Source organism: Sinocyclocheilus grahami, unplaced genomic scaffold (assembly GCF_001515645.1).
Source record: "Sinocyclocheilus grahami isolate Dianchi unplaced genomic scaffold, SAMN03320097.WGS_v1.1 scaffold848.1, whole genome shotgun sequence".
Lineage (NCBI taxonomy): Eukaryota > Metazoa > Chordata > Actinopteri > Cypriniformes > Cyprinidae > Sinocyclocheilus > Sinocyclocheilus grahami.
Genome location: NW_015506027.1, coordinates 373,947 through 394,779, shown reverse-complemented (window position 1 = coordinate 394,779; position 20,833 = coordinate 373,947). Strand labels below are relative to the sequence as shown.

Genomic DNA, 20,833 nt, shown 5'->3' with positions numbered 1-20,833 from the left:
GAGGTCTGCTGTCTAGTGCAGCTTACGAAAAGACTCTGGGTCTAGGCCTTCCTTGTCCAGGGACTTCAGGAGCCTCATCTGGAAAAGTTGCAGGATTGCCATTGTATGAAGGGCAGATGTTGCATGTCCGGTCACGATGTGTGCCTTCTCAGTGATGTGGGCTGTGGCCCTACATGGCTTTGAAGACAGAGATGTGAACTTCCATCCACGGGACAGACACAGGTGAACCGCAATGGCCTCCTCGACGGGAGGCGACTGGGCATAACTCAGTTGCCCCCTCCACCACCGAGAACAGGTGGGTGCCCTGGGCATGTGCTCGGGCTGAGTGAGGGGAGTGCCATGAACTTGTGAGCTCCTCGTGAAGTTTGGGGAAGAAGAGAGATGGTCTTTGCAGGGTGTCTAACTGTTGGCCAACCTGGAGATACGCCCATCCATTTCCTGGTTGGCTGCTCTGGGGCCGACCACTCCAGGTCCAGATTGGCCACCGGCTCCGACAGGACATTTAGCAGCTGCTGATCGAGTGAAGACTTGTTGATACTCGACTCCTCTGTGGGGGCCTCCAACCAGGCACATGAGTCGGAGGCGCTGATAGACATTGCATCATCTTCCCCATAGCCAAAGGAAATCAGGTCCTGTGCTTCAGAGGGCGGAAGCTGTCCTCAGAGTAAGAAACCGACGGCTCCAGTGTGATGAGATTGCGAGCGCTGAGCCGGTGGCAGCTCATCAGTAGAGCGTCCCAGGGTATCTGCTCACAGTCTCCCTGCCTGCGAGCTCAGCGGCGGGAGCCAGAAGGCGCGGAGGATCTTAATCGGCAGGTCCTCGCAGGAGCAGCAATTAGATATTTTCAGTGCCTCATCAGCGTGGGCACAGCACACAGACTCCGTGAGTCTGGGAACTATATGGTCCCGCCACACATGCAACATCCTCTAAGCAACATCGTCGTCGATTCTCATTATAATGAGAAAGATTCTCAGTCATAATTAAGAAAAGTTTCCCATTATCATGAGAAACAAAAACACAGAATCATATTTGTACTCGCCTGTGACGGAAGCGGGCTTACATGGAATAGATATCTGTGACAATATTTGAGAGTTATAGAGTTTGCTTTCTATACTGACAAAAATAAAATTGAACTAGTATTAAAATGAATTGAACTGTTTTGTTTAACCAGTACTAGTATTGATATCTTAAACCCTGTGTAAAGCCTGACATAGTAGTGTGATTTTTTTTTTTAATGGAACATGGTTTATTCAGAGGCCCAAAAATGAGCAAAATGATGCAATTTGGTTCAAATGTTATTTATATGGCCAAAAAGTAAGAAGAAATACTAATAGCTTGCAATGTAAATATACGAAATCGATCATTTATAAATGTCTGTTGTCACAGTCTCTGAATATGTTGTTCTTACGTGACAATTACATGTAGATTTCAAAACTATACAATACATTCCGTTTGTCATATTGTATGATCAGTCTGACAGCACTATATCAGTTTCATAATACGTTTTAACCTAATTCACTGTACTTTTGAACCTGATTTTGCACTATACAGTAACCACTCTGTTCTTACTCTTTTCCTCTCCACTGTTACAAACAATGAAGAACGTTCATCAATGAAGCAAAGCACATGAAACGACTCATAACTTCACACCCGACTCACGCTCAGAAAAGAGTAACGACACTCATCATCGTGGTTTGAAAGACTCAACACTTTCGAAACACCTTTCCAAGTCAAAAACTATAGAAATGATCCCTGAAAGTATAATCTTAACCTTCATCTGCTAAAACCAGCTCGGGTCAATTCTGACACTAGGTGTCTCATAGATGGTAACTAGTCTCAAGCAATGAGAACGATGGCATTTGAAACAATGGCATTCGGATCATCTCTAATGCTTCAACGGCAGCTAATACGCTTATTGACTAATGTCACGTGGATAATAGTGGTCACAATTTCTCTAATCCAATTAGTTATTTCTCGAAAGCGTTCGATGAAGCATGGTCACTTGTAAGCATAGTTTCAGACTGTTTGGAGCGTGTCGTTCTGCTGCCGTTGTCCTGGACTATGTAGAATCAACAGAAATGTAAAGTATTCTGATTTTTGTTGTTTAACAAATTAGTTGTCATCAACCGGCCGTACCTGTTTTAAGGCCCGTGTCCCTTTAAACTCCTCCCTGCTGTGCCTGTGAGTGATGACGCGAGCACCGCGGAACAGCTAACGTAACGCGCGCGCCAATGTTTTCTTGCGAGCCAGAGTACTTCAGACAACAGCTGAATCTCTCAGTGTTACTAAAACTCAACCTATCTTTTTTTTTAGCAGACATAAGCGTTTCGTTTAGGTGTATTGTTCTCTCATTTAAACGGCTGTTAGGTCGCTACAACACTAAATAGTGTGTCGTAGCTAATGCTAATGGTGGTGTTGGGTATTTCTCGAATTTCTGTTTCATTTCATCAGGCCTCTTCAAACTGACACCGCCGAGAGATTCCAGCGTTAGTTGTCATTTTGGCAAATGAGAATGAACTGGATTTTCCCCCTGTCAAAGGGCTCTGGGTCGATCCCACCTCTGAACAGTTTACAGAAACAAAGACAGAGACAGATCGAGTCTCTCAAAGCTGCTCATTCCAAGTAAGTCTCACTGAATGGCTGTGTCCCAAACCTAGAGAGCTGAATACCTAGACAGCGTTCAGGTATTCGGGATAGCAACAGAGAGAACGCTAGGATATAGGACAGCCAAACTGAACACAACATCGCGATTTCAGCTTTGAGAACACGTGCTCGGTGGTCTGATCCGTGAAATGAATCATCTGGAATACCCGATCTGTGTTGTTGTTTGTGCGTGCGTGCGTGTTCTGGATGTGCTGTCCATGTTTCAGATTAAAGTATTAGCTCTTCATAGTTTACTCCAGATCCCTTCTTACTCTACAGGACAAGTCTTAAATTAGTGGCATGATACACATGGTATCTTTTTTTTTTTTTTAAACAGACTGATAGAGCAATTTTGTTCCTGAGCGGGTTTAACTTCCCTAATTCTGACTAAGTAACATTTACTAGTCATTCAGAGCACACGGATTTTGACCTGTTTACGCAATGATGAGTTCATCAAAATCTGAAACACCTATATTTCAGTTTCTAATATGAAGCTGGCGATCTAGTTAACTGTGCCAAGATACCAAAATATAATGACAGTTTCCTGACATGTTTCCCAAAACACTCCATTGAGATTTACTAACACAGATGTTTTTGTCCCTTGTTTATTATTATTTTTTAAATCATTATTTGTCTGTGACTTAATTTTGTACATGATGTCTCCATAGTCTTGCAGAAATTCAGAAGGATGTAGAGTACAGACTTCCTTTTACTGTCAACAATTCGACTATTAATGTCAATATGTAAGTATAAAAAAACTTATTATTTATATGAATACATTTGCATGGTTCTGAGTGTGATTTAATATCATTTGACTTTTGCTGTCATTCACAGCTTGCTCCCTCCACAGTTCCCTCAGGAGAAACCAGTGGTCAGCGTGTTTCCACCAGTAGGTCATCATTTAGTAGACGGTAACAATGGAACAATGGTTACCAGCCCACTCATAATTAATGTAAGTTTTTCGTAATTTGATATCACTTTTGTGAAATCTGAAAGTAGTCTTTAAAGTCAACATGATATCAAAATGATTATTACTCACTTTCATACACGTTCCTGGTCTTATTGTGCATGATTCATCAATTCACATTCTACAAAATACAAATGTTTGTCTTCATAATCTTTGATCAAAGTGTAATAATGTCAACTTAGCCAGTGTTTCCCTATGTAGGGTCAACTTAAAACATATGTGGTTTGAGTTCAAATATGGTTCACATTTTTTTCATACATAGTTTCTAATGCTCTAAAAATGATCATCCGTCAGAACCAGCTGATAATTATTTCTTTTGATCATATATATGGCATCTCAACTTGCCGATCACACAAAAACTGATCACATTTTTATGATGCAAGACATGAACCTTCTCACACCGTGAATATCCTACAAATTTAAAAGACAGAAAATGTTATTTCTTATAAAATAATTCAATATAAAATATGCAGCTGTTATTATACATTTATTAAATGAAAAATATAAATATAAATACATTAATAATAATTCAACAAATTATGAGTAATTTAATTCAACACATTGTATGTTTAATTTCATTACACCTTGCCAAGTAATTTAAAGCCACTTTCATGATCCAGTCAAGTCATATGCTGGTTTGAGTTGACCATAATATGCATAGCAATCTAACATGTATTACAGAACAATACAGGCAAAAGTTCCATAAACTCAACCATTATACTTTTCTTTCTTTTTTCCCTTTCCTCTCAAGTTTGGAATGCATTCAGATTTAGGAAAAGTAATTCAGAGTTTGCTAGATGAGTTTTGGAAAAGTCCTCCTGCCTTGATGTCAGGTCCCACCTTTCCTTAGTGAGTATTTTTCACCATTTTACCAGTATTCATATCTTAAGTTAAATCATGTCTAATAAGGAAAATGTCTAATTTGTGTTTTTGTTGTTATGTTCATCTTGTGGCTCAGTATGTACAAACCATCGGGGATGCCTCCTTATCCAACTCAGAGCTTCCATTTTGTTCCTGCCTTCCCACCACAGGATGGTCAGCGGCCTGTCGGCCCTGCCCCTGTGCCACATGCAGGGTTGGAGCCTCAACAAGCCCCTCCGCGACCAGCAGCACCAGTTTATGGACTCATCACAGACCTCCCTCTTCCTGTACCGACTGCTGACTCACAGGTACCTAACAGGCATTCAGTCCGAAATCAGCCAGTTGGTTGATTAAGATTACAGTTTCTGTATTTTTACACAGCTATAGATCATTTTGAGGGATGTAAACAATAACAATCTAACGCAACGTTCCTAACGCATTTCCAGTTTTACCTTTTTAATTTCCTGTAACTTTTGAGTAACCAAAAAGGTCCACATTTTGATAAAAACTTATGACAGCCATGGCAACGTTAGTTATGACTGAATCGTCTCTCGGTACTGTTTTGAATAATCTGACGACAAGCAGGAAATGTTAAGGGGTAAATGACATCACCGCTTTGAAATGGTCTATATGTAGAGACACTAGCACATATTGTGTGTGATGCTACTATGTTACTATGTGAGTTCCCATCTGACAGTTCAGACTGCAACATGTTTTTATACAATTTAAATCAATTTAGAGGTAGTATGTACTAATTTTGACTTTTATATTTATGACTTTTATCTCATATTTTGACTTATGATTATGACAATATTAAGCAATCAGACTAAGAGGTTACAGTATTCACACTGTTAGTCAAGGCAGTGTGGTGCTGTGTAGCTGAATTTTGCAAAAGACTGTTGTTGATTAATATGGTGCAGTGCTTTTATGTGCATCAATACTAAGTTCAGTGTGCCATGCCTTATGAAAGTCGCCTTACTTCTGCCAAAAAAGTTGAAATTGAGATAAAATATTGTAAACAATTATGAGATAAAAAGTGACAAAAAAGATATTGTTTGTTATTATTTAAACTTTCTCATAATTTTGTCAATTTTGGCTTATGTCATACTTAAGTCAAATTTATTACATACTAAGTAATAGTTATACGTTAAAATTATGACTTTTATGTCTCGTAATTTCAGCTTTTTTATCTCATAATTATGACTTAGTATGTCATAAACTCAATTTCTTATCTTAAATGTATTTCTACATTTTATTCCATAATTATGATTGACCAAAGCATTTTTTCTTATGCGATGGAAATGGGCTTCCAAAACATATATCACACTGAATTTAGTGCTGAATATGCACTATATCTTATTATCAGCATATGCAATATATGAAGCAACATTCAATAATAGAGCACATTACCCAAGCATTAAAAAGTTGTCTACCCAGTCTGATGCACATTCAGCATGAAGTAACAGGCACACAGACACTTTCTCTTCAGTCAATATGAAGCATTGAGTAATGTGAAACAGGAACACCCATAATTCAAGCCACAATAACCTGTAAATGCTTACTTCTTATGCAGTCAGGTCTGAATGGACACATATACAAGATGCCTGAAATCCCAGATACATTTCCAGAACTGTCTGAGATGAGGTATGATGCTTCATGGCATTTCTTTTCTATGTTTCAGGTATAGTACTAATGCATCCCAATTACTTTTGTCTGTCCGTACAAAATATGTTTTATTTGAACATATGAATTTGATATTCGTCACATTCTCTCATCTTTCTGGTGGTTTTGTCTGTTTGTAATCTCCTAGTATTGCTCAGCTGAAGGACATGAGTGATCAAGATGACATGCTGTTGGAGTTCTTCATGTGTCTGCCTCAGCTCAAACAAGTAACCTCTGACAAAGAGGAACTGGTCAACAGCATTGTGGAGATGGCCAGTGAGTTTTCTGAGCTAGTTACTAACCTCTAAATAAATTTGAGACTAAAGTGGGATCAGTGGGATTTGTGTTGTAAGTAAGCAATACACAGATTATTTGACTCATAAAGCTAGTCCTTAAAACTATAAACTCACACATTCACCGTAGATCAGATCAGTGTCTTTGGAGGTTTGCAAATAATAGAAGTAATATGTCTTGCTTGCAGAGAAGAACCTACAACTCGAACCTCAACTGGAGAACAAGAGACAAGAGATGTTGTGTAAAGTATGTACTTTCACAAATACTGAAACAAATGCTTGAGTCAAAGAGCCTGTGCATTTTCACAAGTTGTCTCAGACTTTTGGACCCCACTGTATGTTACAATCTTGTCAATATCTTTCCTTTTGAGAATGTTTTCTTTTTCTGTAGTATGAACAGTTAACCCAGATGAAGTCTGCATTTGAAACCAAAATGCAAAGGCAACATGAGCTGAGTGAGGTAAAACACGCATGAACATAATTTGTCATTAGCATGTGATTGTGACAAGAAGTCCGTTGGACAAGGAAATGGAAAATATAGTATTGTAGTATTTATCTTGTGTAATATTCAAAATTTCAAACACAAAAGTGTTGTGTTTGTTTTTTCTGCTTCCATATTGTGTTTTGCCTTGTTTTTTTTGTTTTTTTTCCAGTTACATTTGGCTCAGGTTAATTGTTGAATGAACTGGACTAGACAAAATATGATTGCATTTATTTAATCAAAAATACAGTAAAAAGAGTAGTATTTTGAAATATTACTATTGTTTTGTATTTTAATATATTTAAAGATTTAGTTTATTCTTGTAATTGCAAAGGTACATTTTCAGCAGCCATTACTGTAGTCTTTAACGGTGCTTAATTATTATCAATTGTACTCCAAAAATTAAATTAATAATAATTAACATGTCCCTGTGGCTCAGTGGTAGAGCATTGCGTTAGCAGCACAAAAGGTCGTGGGTTCGATTCCCAGAGAACACATACTGGTAAAACATGTATAGCCTGAATGCACTGTAAGTCGCTTTGGATAAAAATGTATTAATAATAAATTATTAATAGATTTTTTATAAATGTCTTTGCTTTCACTTTTGATCAATTTAATTGTGTCCTTTCCAAATAGAAGTATTAATTCTTTCCTCTTATTTATTTATGTTTTAAATCTTACTTACTCCAAACTTTTGAACGCTAGCCTGTCACAGTTTCCACAAAAATATAAAGCTGCAGTGCACAACTGTTTTCAACATTGGTTAATAGTAAGAAATGTTCAGCATATTAATATAATTTCTAAAGGATCATGTGTCACTGAAGACTGAAGTAATGGCTGCTAAAAATGCCAGGGTTTATTTTTTATTTTATTGAAATGTTTACTTTGATTTTCCTTTGCCAGAGCTGCAGTCTGAGCGCACTGCAGGCTAGATTAAAGGTAGCAGCCCATCAGGCCGAAGAGGAGTCTGAGGAGACAGCAGAGAGCTTCCTAGAAGGAAAGACAGAGATTGACGACTTCTTAGCCAGCTTCATGGAAAAGAGAACGGTATTAAAGCAATATTCCATATAAAACAATAAACAAATGTTTAAACACAGATGTATGGTACGCATTTTTCTATTGAGAATCCGTAGATTTATACATTTCGTAAGACTAGTGTGATGTCCATGAGACTTTTATGTTCTGCCACAACTTCCTGTTACAACAAGTAGTCAACACAGGAACACAGCCATGTTTGTTAAGCCATTCTATTAGGCCTTATCCTATGGTCTGATATGAAATAGGTGTGCACTTTCTGAAAGTTAACATGATGATGATTTAACCTTCTTTTTCAGCTTTGCCATTGCAGAAGAGCCAAAGAGGAAAAGCTCCAGCAATGTATGAACACACATGGACAGTTCCCTACCACACATTAGATTGAATGTCCCAGAAAGGTAATTTATATTTTCTTCAGACTGATTTACTAATGGTAAGAAAGTGTTTTTAACTCTCACGTTGATTAAAAACATTAAATAGTCTTTTTATCACAGGTTTGGGATCAATCTACCAGCAGATGGTTGGGCTTGAGACAAGCAGCACATCTTGTGGCCTACAGCCTTGATTGGGCAAACCTAGATATATATATATGAAAAAGACATTTTGGCATCCTTTACTGAAATCAAAGTGATTTTTGCACAGAATTTCCAAAAGTGTTACGCAATCCCTGGTTGAGTAAGACCAGATGTGAGTACATCTGGATGTGCCCAGTCTGGCTGTGACCCAAAGGCTGTAATCAGAGCAAAGCAATCTGTTCTTAATAGTGTTCAGAAACAGGCTGAGTTCTACCCTTATTAGTTCAGTTTGAGTTTATGTGACAAATGGGGTTGGGCCTTGTATGCACTTGAAAATGAATTTTGAAAACTGAAAAATCTTAATGCTGCCGACAAAAACATACTGTATTTAATAATGTTGATAAAAGCCTTTATTATAATTAGACACTGTATTATATGTTTATTTAATTTGATAGGTTAATAAAACATTTAGAATAATCCCTGCTATGGTTTAAGTGTGGTTTTGCGTCTTCAATAACATTAATACCATTAGACACCAGAGGTATATGCACAATATATCGGTACCATATCAGTTGTGAGTTTTGTTTTGTTTTTTGATGATGGTCAGTACTGAACATTTAATTGTGCTCATTTCCCCTACTTTTAAATTCAGATTATGTCTGCCAAACCAACTTTATAAACACTTATAATTTAATAATGTGATTGAGTAATATTCAAATCTGAAAACAAATATCCATTTCTCATAATCTACTTTATGTTGTAATGCCTAAACTCATCTGTAGTATTTAACCCTTGTGCTGTGTTAAAAATACTTTACCCTAATTTGGTGTTCCTGGAAAAATGGACAGCCTATTAAAATGTGCTTGTAAATGCTGTATTATGACCAAATCTTGGATTCCATTTTTTTTGTCAACTTGTTTTCTTTCAGTTAGCACAGATTTTGTAAGCCTCATTGATCTGACAATTATGCACCCCAGCCTTTGACCTTTCCACAAATGATGCTTAAACTCAGCTTAACGGGATAGTTCACCCAAAAATTTAAATTCTGTCATTAATTACTCACCCTCATGTCGTTCCAAACCCGTAAGACATTGATAAATGTCCCATCTTCGGAACACAAATTAAGATGTTTTTGATTAAATCTGAGCTTTCTGATCCTCCATAGAGAGCAACGCAACTACCACGTTCAAGGCCCAGAAAGTTAGTAAGGACATCATTAAAATAGTCCATGTGACATCAGTGATTCAACCGTAATTTTATGAAGCTACGAGAATACTTTTTGTACAATATTTAGTTATATAAAAAATGTTTGTAGGCTGGTCATTTCTGATCAGGAACACAAGTGTAACAAGGTGTGGGGAAAGAAAAAAAAAAGTACAAAAATTATCAAAAGTTTTCTGGGAAGCTTTTATGCCGTGTGAGCAAAGTCAGTTAGTTTTAGTCCAATGCAATACAATAACATTAACATTTTCAGAAAAAGGAAAATCCTCTTTGTGTCAAAATGACCGGGACACAACATGAGGGTTAAAAGGAATTATTTTTGTGTTTATTTTTAATATATTTTGACAAAATATTATTCCATTTTAAATTTGGCCATTTATCAGTTATCAGCCATAAGCTCAAAATAATTATTGGCTTACCAGTAGCAGCCATAATTTTATGAGTGCATCCACAAGAGCTGTTTCTGCTAAAACAGTGAAATGTGCAAAGAAAACCAAGCCATTCGTAAGTTGTCTTCACGAAGAGTGTAAACACTTTGTAAATGCTCCTTTCAAAGCACTTCAGGGAAGCGTTTGACTTGTTTGTCCAACAATGCAAGAAGGGGTAGAAGTGTTTAGGAAACCTGTTTGGAAAAAAAAAAACATATTGCCGTTTCACTTAAAAGTAACTACACATTTTAAAATTATGTTCATCCAAAATGTAAAAATTGGCTCCAGATATGCTGTAGTTTTGTTTGCTGTTTGGCACACACTTTATTGAGAGCATTTGCCTTAGAAATTTAGATATTCATAAGTTCCAGACAAATTTTTTAACATCTACTGCTGTAGCTTAAATGGTAATCACATGGATGTGTGAGGGATTGATTGTCTATATGTCAGAGTATGCCTACAGTTACAGAAATGGGAAGTAAATGTAGTGTGGGTGCCATACAGCTCTTGGTTCCATAGCCTATAGTTCTTGTTTTCACATGTAAAGGAAATTCTCATCACTTCCATTTAAGATTTTCTAAACACACAGGTAGGAATCTGATGGTCACAATAGGCACAGTCCAATTTCCATGAATATATGGGCTATGATCGGAATGAAATTCTAGCATATTCTATGCTGCCTGCTGGTTTTTTACAAATAACGTGAAATTAGAATGCAGTATGCAGTGCTATACGGTTAAATAAAACTGTTGCATTATATTTCCCAACCCAAATATTAAAAAATAAATAAAAACCTGATAAAAGATATTCCTTCCGTTTTTTGTATTGCTTTGTGGGATACAGCATTTTAAGCAGTGTGTATTTTGGCCAAAAAAGTAAATATTTAGAACGGAAGCTCGTTTCCACCATGGGATTTAAAAAAAGCAATTCCAAGTTTGTATCTCACAATTAAGACTTTTTTTTCATAATTGTGAAATATAAAGTCAGAATTATGAGATAAGAATTTGCAATTGCGAGTAACAAAAAGTCAGAATTGTTAGATAAAACTATGGTGGAAACAAAACAATTTGCAAGATGTAAACTCGAGTTGTGAGAAAAACAGTCCGAATTGTAAGTAATAAAAGATAAAATTGTGAGACAAAAGGTCACATTTAACTTTTTTTAATCGCATGGCTGAAACAAGCTTCCATAATTCTGGGTTATGATATATGTTCTGTGTATTAGTATGAATAGTATGGTAATATGCTGTTCCGAGCATAGCTATGGAAGATGTCAAGACAAAAAATGACTGACGGCTTAAAGGATCAGACAGTAAAATACAGTCAAACCAAAACCTAAAATACTATACAAAAAAATAAGAATTTACTATAATAGACCATCTTGGATGTGTGTTCTTGTTCACATACTTAAATATAAATTCACACACAGATTAAAAAAATTAAAATAACATTAAAAACCCAGCAGTTCCCAGTTTGGTAGTCGTTACTGTGCTTTTGTCCCTCATTGTCACCAGTTCTGTTTTAGTTCAGGCATTTGCTTTGACCACCTCGTCAGAATCGGGGTCCTTAGTGTCGTCTCCACCACTAGAGGAGTAGCTGCTGAGGTCAGCCACACCTGACTCGAAATCACTGCAGGTTGAAAGGTCATCAGGGTCACCGTTCTTGTGTGGGGCTGCTAACTGTAGAGGCAGTGTGAAGGAAGGAGTGCTTTTCTCGCTTCTTGGAGCGGTGAAGTAGTCTAGAGGGCTGCCGAGTTCGCTCTCGGTTGGAATTGGACGTCGGACACGTTCAGACAACTTGTTGGTCTTCTTCCTCTCCCCTGAAGTTTTCCTTTCCTTCAGTTGGGCAAGTCTCTGTAAATACGTTCGAAGAGGACGAGGTTGGCGAGTTTTACATTGGTGCAGCAAAAAGAAGGAACAAATTCAATTCTATTGGGATAATGTTTGAAATAAGAGAGTCCATACATCCTCCACTTCTAAATTGCCTAAAATGTCCAAGTTTTGGCTTTGTTTTCCAATTGACAGTCTCTCTACAGTCCTCATACATGATACGTACACGTATTTGCATTGCTTTGACTGTTCTCTGTAGATCCTTCTCTCAAGACTCGATTGGTCAATTATGTACAATTTAGGCAATTTAGAAATCCTGACCAGCAAATATCCAGGAAAGAGAGGACGTATAGTCACCCTAATAAAATGGAACACTAGTATACTACATAGTAAACTTGTAATGTGTAATGTGGGAATGAATTGTGCACCCATCCTCTACTTTTAAAATGCTTGATGATACATATGTGATATTTATGCATGCATGTGTATGCCTTGTCCAGCGTCCATCTCCCGTGGTACCTCCTGGTGGGAGCTAAGCTCCTCCTCCAATTGTTGTGACTCCTCCCTCACTGCGTTCAGGCAATCGGCTGGAGATTGGTGTGAGGCCACACTTTTCTCTGCACGGCCGTACATTCCCTTCCAAAACCTAGAACATCATTTTCAGTTGATGAATCCTCTGTTGCACAAAGTTACCCAACAAACTCATTCTATTCGCTTTGCAAAAACATAATGCATTTAAGACGGCAATAAAAGACTTCGAGGGGGAGCTTTGTCTTGGTCACTACATCATTAGAAAACGTTTATGTTGTGGTGCACAATGTGCTGTTTTATTGACTTTCTTAAGCATATTAATTGATTTTTAAGCCAATGTGATTTGGATGAATGAACAAAGAAAATTGCAGTTATCATATTATGGTAGACTTTTTGTATTCTCTTGATCTAGATTGCATGTTCTCCCTGTGTTGGCATTTTATTTTAGTATTATTTACTATTAGTATAAGTAATAATACTAATTCTATGGTACTATTTATTAATATTTTAAATTAGGTTTTATTTTTATATGATCAATTCACATTATGTTAAGTGTACAAATATGTGCCAGTTGGGCAGGAAAAATAATCTTGTTTTGTCTATTTTTCTTTGCCAAATGGCAGACATTTTGTCTTGCTTAAGTTTTGTCTTAGCAAAAACTTACTAACAACATTTTGATAAATTTTTCAGAAAACAAGTTATCTAAAGTCATTTTGCTTCTCAAGTACATGCATGTTGATTAAAAAATGTTTAGATATTTATACTAGAAAAAGTTTATACTGTTTTTTTAACAGCGTATTCAAATCTGCCATGTAGAAGTTTAATCGTAAGTCTTATTCACCAATGTTAAGTGTACTAAAATGGTTTAATAACATTTTTCTGTGCTGTTGTTAAGAAGTAAAATGGAGTCATTGATTCACTGATCCATTGTCACACAGCCACCAGACAACATACCCAAAAAAGGTCCACCTTTTAATTTTCAAAACTACTTTCCACCTAAAACTCCACTGGAACACACTTGAGGGGGCTTTTTGATCAGGAACATTGAGGCTGAAGGTCAAGTTCACCCATCTAAACGTATCCCAAAGGTAATGTTTCTTTTTCATACCAACAGTTATTTGTTGAACTTTTTGAAGAATACAGGCATCTTTGAGATTGGATTAGCCTAAATTAAATCATTAAAACTTTTTTGTTGTTGTTTGATTAAGTCAAACAACCGCTCTTATAAGGTAACAATCCTTCTCTCAAGTCCACTAAAGTGCCTTGGTGGAAATTAACAAGTGTGTTTATTCCTTGTTTAATTCTAACTTAAATAAATTGACACCTCTTTCTGTTGCAACATTGGCTTAAAACAAACATTCACTTCACTTTCTTATTCTTACAGTATGGCGCTTTGTCATCTCTGAGCCAATTCGGAAAGAAGCATGACTATTATACAACAGGAATGTGAAAGAAAGTGTAATGATCGTACTGAGATAATTCAGTTCGGTTGACTTACTTGAAGCAGTAGGCAGTGGTGAGAGGTTTCAGAACACCCTGTGTCTGACTGTGGTCTGTCCTGTATAGAGGGTTTGTGTATTCAGCCCTGTTCTCCCACAGGTGCGGCCACAAAGAGTGAGTTCGCTCTTGTAACCTGCATAGTTCACAAAGAGGGGGACTGAATGAGTAAACTAGCACATAAAGGTAATGAAACCAAGATGGGCCAACGGTTACAACAAGAAGTTACATTTCCTTTTGTTTGGAATTAGATTCTATACCACATCTATTAAAAAAAATAAAAATTGAGATGAGAACAGTTTTTTTAAGTGGGTATATTGTTGACATGTTTATCTGGTCCACTTTGCAGGTTTGTCTGGTTAGAATGCCCACTTGACAGGAAAAGACCATTTAAAGCATTGGTTTAAAACTCAATACCTGGAGGGCCACAGCTCTGCACAGTTTTGCTCCAACCCTAACCAAACACACCTGATCCAGCTAATCAAGGTATTCAGGATCACACTAAACTTCCAAGCAGATGTGATTTGGAGCTGGTTGGAGCTAAAGTCTGCAGAGCTGTGGCCCTCCAGGAATTGAGTTTGAGACCACTGATTTAAACGGATGAACCAGACCATATTTTTGGTTTTGCTTTGTTTTTAGTAATGCTAGACACATATTAGTTCTTCTTCTTATTGCACTCCAAGCCATTGATCATTCTGCTTTTCACACTGCTGGCACTAGTCAGACTTTCATCGGTGGCTTTTCGGCCAACTGATCATGTTGAATTGGATGTGAGAGACTCTGATTGGCTGTTCAGCTTAGAGAACCAATGTAAGAGAAGAAAAAGTGATGAAAGCAAGCCCAAAAAAAAAGTTCAGAAAGACTTTCCCTACATCCAAATATGCCTACTTCCCTACTATATAGTAGGTGGGAAACAGTATGTGAGACAAGTAGTATGTCCAAATTCATAGTATTTGTAAAACAATAGGCGGAAAGTGGATGACTTACTTCTGGTGAGATTCTGAAGTGTGCCTCTGAACTCTTTACTAACCCAGGAGGCCACAGTGAAGTGATGCGAGTCATGCGACTGATACTGGTAGATCACATGACAATGACAACATATAAAAACCTGCATTGCTTACGAGACGTTGTAGCTACAGCTGCTCAAGCGCGGAGAAAATGACAGCGTACAACTGGCTGAGGGCAGAAATATGCTAATTTGACACAGTCCACCAGCGGTCGTGGGCTGGGCCTGAGCAATATGACATCATACTGCTCAGAAAATCAAAACGGCTTGATAGTTGAGACTTTTTAGGTTTTTGGGGCCAAAAAAAAAAAAGAGAAGTGAATTGAATTGAGTTTTATCTTTGTAGGGTGGTTGTGTCCACACACTGGACCCATTTATATCCGATGTCCCCTTTAACAGTTGTGAAGTAAGTATAGTACCTACTAGGCTAAATGTGATTTTTAACAGCGTATGTGTGTATCCAGTCTTAGCTCATTCATTTCTGAATGACAAATACGGACTACTTCCACCTGCTGGTATGGAGAGTTATTTCCTCTCATGCAGACACAGAACCTACAAACTAGTTGGCTGTAGTGTTTGCTGTGTGTTCAAGCACAACGTTTGGTCGAGAGTGTTGGTTTGGTGCTTTAGGAGCTCTCATAATATCAGCTTAAAACATGATTTTGTTTCCTGGCTGGATGTTTTTGTGAACAATATGCCAGTAAACAGACCATCTATACTAGTACATCTGAAACCATCTCAGTTCAAGAAGTAGTTGATTTCTGTCAAAATCAGAACTAAGTTATCCTACATGATTGAAATGTTGAGCTGCAGTTGCACAAGCAGCTGGTGCGAGTAGAAGCCTGGCAAATTTTGCTGAAACTGTTCCCCCCTTATTTCTCACTGCAATCTCTAGTTATAAAATTAGCAATTTTTTTTTTTACCTCAAATCTCTCCTTTCTTTCTGGCAATTGCCGATGAAGTTCCCATGCTGGCAGGAGTAGATATGTGTGTGTAGCTGTATGAGGAATCGCTCACTGAACTCAAATGCACATGGGAACTGCTGCATCAACTGCCACACGCACTCCAGAAACTGGTCCATGACTGGAGAAACCTCCTTAGGGTCACCATCAAGGTGAGCATACCTGTAGAAGATTTTATATAATAAATGAATTTGTAAATAGTAATGGTATAGTCCACCATCCAACCTTTCACCACCAATCTATCTTTTCTCAGAGTTCACTGGCACTTTTGGATATTCCAACTTGGTGCGTCACATTACAAAACAAGCAAGAACCAGTGGTGTTTGCGGTCACTGATGTGCCAAGTTTGAACGTGCACATATGTTAATTACTTTTCATGAATGAATAACAACTTAAACATTACACAAAGTTATCGTTTGGCTTTAGAAGACTTTGAATATGTTATAGTCACTGTAAGCTTTTGCTATATGGGAAAAAGCAGCTTAAGCATTCTTAAAATTTTCTCCTTTTCTGTTCCATGTAAGAAAATGTTCATATTTGGGAAAACTGACTATGTAACATATCATGATTGGAGTGCAGAGACTCACCTAAAGCTTAGATACACAGAGCCTAACATTGTATACTGCATGACTGATGGTTTAGTGACAGTATTTGCTATGGATTCAGGAATGAGACTTTTCTTGTTTCGCATGTTATCCATGCACAACATACACAGTAGACGAGATTCACAGAAAGCTTCAATTCAATTATGCAATTCAACGAATTAAAATTAACTGCGAGTTGTACGTGGTGTCCAACATGTGAGGCCAGAAACATGCAAATTGAACCTGTGGGAAAACTTGTGTCCAAATGATACCCAGTCCTTCTCAATCAGAACCTACAAGAAACAAGACTTGTGTTCAAAATAGAAAAAAACATGTTACATATTTAGTCTTAGATGATGTTGGACTAGCACTGTTTAAAAAATCAAAGCAAAATGGATCAGTCATCAATGAAGTTATTACCATCAGTCCTTTGATAGTTCTGTAGTATGGATCCAGAAGCACACTAGCCACCGAACAGGCCTGAGCTGTTCTGTCCCATCCGTCTGAACAGTGCACCAAAACACTCACTCCATCCTCCGCCACTGCCTGACAACATAGATATGAATGGAAGAATACATGTGTGATCATATCATACTTATCATATTGTTTGTACTTAGGTTTTTTTACTCTGACGTTTTTGGGCTAATGGCATGTTTTATTAGATATGTAATTTCCATGATTTTACATTGCCTTTTCTAATCACTTGTGATAACAGAGCATGGCCTTTCAAAAACCATATGTAAAAACATTTTTAAAAAGTCTTGCCTTTGCAATGAAGACTCCAGCATCTAGTACAGCTTTGATGTGTTTTAGCCACCCAGAGTTCTCCAGACCCCACAGGAAATCACTCATGGAGGGAGCAGCGAGTTCACCAACTGCGAGACAGAAAAGGTTCATTTTTCATATGGACAACAAGTCAACACCAGACAAGTATCTGCTGGTATGAAAGTAATGCAGATTCATCTGTTTACCATCTATAAGCTTCTGTTGGCTGTTCCTCATGACATGGATGTTTTCTATGCCAATGAACTGTAGTTTTATGTTAGTGTAATGGTCTTCATTCTCGTAGCCCTTCCCTGCAGCACGATTAGCCATGGCATTTAGCTGGAAAGAGTTACAGACAGTGTTTCAACGTCACAATACAGCTGGTATTTATGATTATTTTCAAAATTTATGTAATGCAAAAAAAATAAAGAAAAAGCTTTTAATTACCTTTAATTATATGCACAAAGCCAAAGCCATTTATGGATATATATATATATATATGAGTGATGTCAAATGATTAATTGCGATTAATTGCATCCAAAATAAAAGTTTTTGTTTACATAATATATATGTGTGTACTGTGTATATTTATTATGCATATATGAATACCCACTCGTACAGTATATATTTTGAAAATATTTACATGTATATATTTATATATAAATATATTTAATATACAAATATAATATTTTTCTTAAATATATACATGCATGTAAGTGTATTTATATACAGTATACATAATAAATATACACAGTACACGCATATATTATTTAAACAAAATCTTTTATTTTGGATGCAATTAATCACATTTAATCGTTTGACAGCACTCATATATATATATATATATATATATATATATATATATATATATATATATACACACACACACACATACATACATACACACACACATACATACATACATACACACACACACACACACACACACACACACACATATACAGTATATACACATGCATTAAAGTGAAGCTTCAGTAACAACTTTTGCATTGCTACAAATAATGGTATTTCAAATAATTGCTGTTCTTTTGAACATTCTATTCATCAAAAAAGTTTCACGGTTTCTATGAGACAACTTTCAAATGACCTCGTCTAAATCTCAACAGCTTGTCCAACCTGTCCTTCCCCTTATTGTTTTGTGATCTCTCACCTTTGGCCTTGTGTCCACCACATACATGAACTCGCTGACAGGGTTTGACTTCATAATGGCCTGCAGCATCTGCTCATCATCTGAGGAGCGTGCACTGAAGCCAGTAAGAGGCTGACTGCTCCGGCAGATTGATGCCTAGAAAACCAATGGTGTAAGCATTTAAAAATAGAAAAGTGGGGAGGAGAAGACAATAAAAAGATTTGGCTTAACATATTAAGCTTGATATAAAAAGTAAAAGTCTACAACGGTTTGATCTTGAGTTCAAAGGAGTGTCCTTATTTTTGCACTTACACTGGTGTCTCTGTGGAAGTAGGAGAGAACAGGAAGACGCCCTCGACTCCGGAACTTGGCACTGCCCACAATGACAGCAGGGGAGGCTGACTTTGGCACAAACAGCTCTGACGGGTAAGTGTCACACAACTGCCAATCAGAATATTCTGATTAGAACTATTGTTTTACATTCTTGTGGTCAACAGTTGCCCGGTTTATTTAGTAACACACATTCTTAGGGCTCATTCAGGACACATTTACACATGCTATATGTGCAAGGTTCATTGAAAAATCATTAAAATATAATCATTTGCTCTGCTTCTGAGCAACTTTTCTTTTCTGTTACTGAAGAAACATAAAAGAGCGATTTCTCAATTTATGTTCCATAAAAGTAAGTAAGTCATATAGTCTTGGAACTATATGATATCAAAAGTACCTCTTAAAGTACTTAAAGGTCTTCTACCTTTGTTTTTCACAGTGTAATTTAAAGGCGCAAACTCAAACACTGATCTCTGAAATTTTGTGGAAAAGGAAATCATGGTTATTGACCCCGAGCATGAACAGGCATTTGATCAAATATTTACTCTGTACTCATGATTGGCTGCTGTGACATGCCAGAGGTTGCAGGGTATTCCCATTCGGCTGAATTCTGCCTTCAGGTTGATGAAGCCCCATGCCTTTTCCCTTAATTCTTTATCCAGGTTGGGGTTAAAAGAGAAACAAAACAGCTCTCCATAGCGTTCTGCAAAAAAACAGTAAGAGAGAGACATTAATGAGTGTGTATCTCATGGGTGAAATTCACAAAGCTGCATAGAATTGTGCTCTGACGTTGTCTGAATTTCACAGACAGTGTATTTTCATAATGAACTGTGATGCCACGGCTAAGACCTTGGATTGTCTAAGCAAAAAAGACACAGTGCTCACTTTTCACAGAAGAAAATGCAAATATATGAATCATTATTCATGCTTCGCCAAATCATATGTGAGCAAATCTGTAATGTGTTACCCTGATGGTCCTTCGTCTAGGACCTTGTGCACATCTCTATATGAGTATTGGCCATGTTTTATGGACAAGCCACTTAATTAACAGTCAGATTAATTAACTAAGTCACAAATCAGATTTTGGTACTTCAAGTAGATTCTTATATGTGACCCTGGACCACAAAACCAGTCATAAGGATCAATTTTCAGAAATTAAGATTTATACATCATCTGAAATCTGAATAAATAAGCTTTCCATTGATGTATGGTTTGTTAGGATCGGACAATATTTGGCTGAGATACAACTATTTGAAAATTTGGAATCTGAGGGTGCAAAAAAATCTAAATATTGAGAAAATCGCCTTTAAAGTTGTCAAAATGAAGTTCTTAGCAATGCATATTACTAATCAAAAATTAAGTTTTAATATATTTACAGTAGGAAATTTACAAAATATCTTCATGGAACATGATCTTTACTGAATATCCCAATGATTTTTTCGCATAAAAGAAAAATCTATAATTTTGACCCATACAATGTATTTTTGGCTATTGCTACAAATATACCCCAGCGACTTAAGGCTGGTTTTGTGGTCCAGGGTCACATATTATCAGTTTTTTTAAAAGGATACACTTTCTTTCTGATCATGGAAATTTTTTTTACACATTTTCACAATTTAATACTAAATAATAGTAATATGAATGAAAGCAAGCATATATTTTTGCACTTGACTTTTTAAGAACACTCTGAAAGCATCATGTTTAGCATTCACGACTGCGTGATTTTTGCTCATTTTACTTTACCTGGGCATGAAAGCTGAGTGAGGGAGGCCAGCACATCTAAACAGTCCTTCTCCTGTGGGATCAGCAGTCGGTAAACATGGAAGTTCTTACAGCGGATAATGAGAGGACTTCCTGAGGAGTTTGTTGGGAGTCTCTCCACATTGTATACCAAACTGTGCAGAACCTAGAGAAGCAAGAGAGATCCTTAGTGGCTGAGAAACTCTGGATTCATATTTTAAGAACCTTCTTGTTTAGGCATAAAGATACACAGTAAGTAAATTTAATAATATATATATATATATATATATATATATATATATATATATATATATATATATATATATATATATAT

At 36.9% G+C, this 20,833-nt stretch overlaps 2 protein-coding genes across 5 annotated transcripts in view; one reads left to right on the top strand and one right to left on the bottom strand.

The window, feature by feature from the left end:
* The first annotated feature begins 1,971 nt into the window (after positions 1–1,971).
* On the top strand, positions 1,972–8,853 carry vps37a (VPS37A subunit of ESCRT-I). 3 transcript variants are annotated; one of them, XM_016247683.1, is made up of 12 exons: positions 1,972–2,080; positions 3,312–3,386; positions 3,478–3,595; positions 4,362–4,459; positions 4,569–4,779; positions 6,045–6,115; positions 6,282–6,409; positions 6,615–6,673; positions 6,818–6,886; positions 7,811–7,954; positions 8,242–8,340; positions 8,437–8,853. In XM_016247683.1, exons 1-11 carry the CDS (start codon positions 1,995–1,997, stop codon positions 8,320–8,322), a joined length of 1,140 nt encoding a protein of 379 aa, XP_016103169.1. In that variant the 5' UTR covers positions 1,972–1,994; the 3' UTR covers positions 8,323–8,340; positions 8,437–8,853. The 3 variants fall into 3 exon arrangements, with proteins under 3 accessions (XP_016103169.1, XP_016103168.1, XP_016103167.1); XM_016247682.1 differs by lacking the exon at positions 1,972–2,080 and adding an exon at positions 2,174–2,622 and having other exon boundaries at positions 8,423–8,853; XM_016247681.1 differs by lacking the exon at positions 1,972–2,080 and adding an exon at positions 2,175–2,622.
* A 2,277-nt stretch (positions 8,854–11,130) lies between these two features.
* mtmr7b (myotubularin related protein 7b) overlaps positions 11,131–20,833 on the bottom strand; it is a 10,959-nt gene continuing 1,256 nt past the window's right edge. Inside the window, exons 3-14 of one of the 2 annotated variants that reach the window (XM_016247679.1) lie at positions 20,503–20,665; positions 19,305–19,462; positions 18,742–18,870; positions 18,451–18,585; positions 17,486–17,618; positions 17,280–17,389; positions 16,935–17,060; positions 16,758–16,807; positions 15,892–16,092; positions 13,964–14,098; positions 12,454–12,580; positions 11,131–11,958 (exon numbers count right to left, since the gene is read on the bottom strand). In XM_016247679.1, coding sequence (XP_016103165.1) covers positions 11,632–11,958; positions 12,454–12,580; positions 13,964–14,098; positions 15,892–16,092; positions 16,758–16,807; positions 16,935–17,060; positions 17,280–17,389; positions 17,486–17,618; positions 18,451–18,585; positions 18,742–18,870; positions 19,305–19,462; positions 20,503–20,665 — 1,794 coding nt within the window. In that variant the 3' untranslated portion in view covers positions 11,131–11,631. Of the gene's footprint in view, positions 11,959–12,425; positions 12,581–13,963; positions 14,099–15,891; positions 16,093–16,757; positions 16,808–16,934; positions 17,061–17,279; positions 17,390–17,485; positions 17,619–18,450; positions 18,586–18,741; positions 18,871–19,304; positions 19,463–20,502; positions 20,666–20,833 lie in introns of both variants that reach the window. The other variant, XM_016247680.1, reaches the window with a different exon arrangement.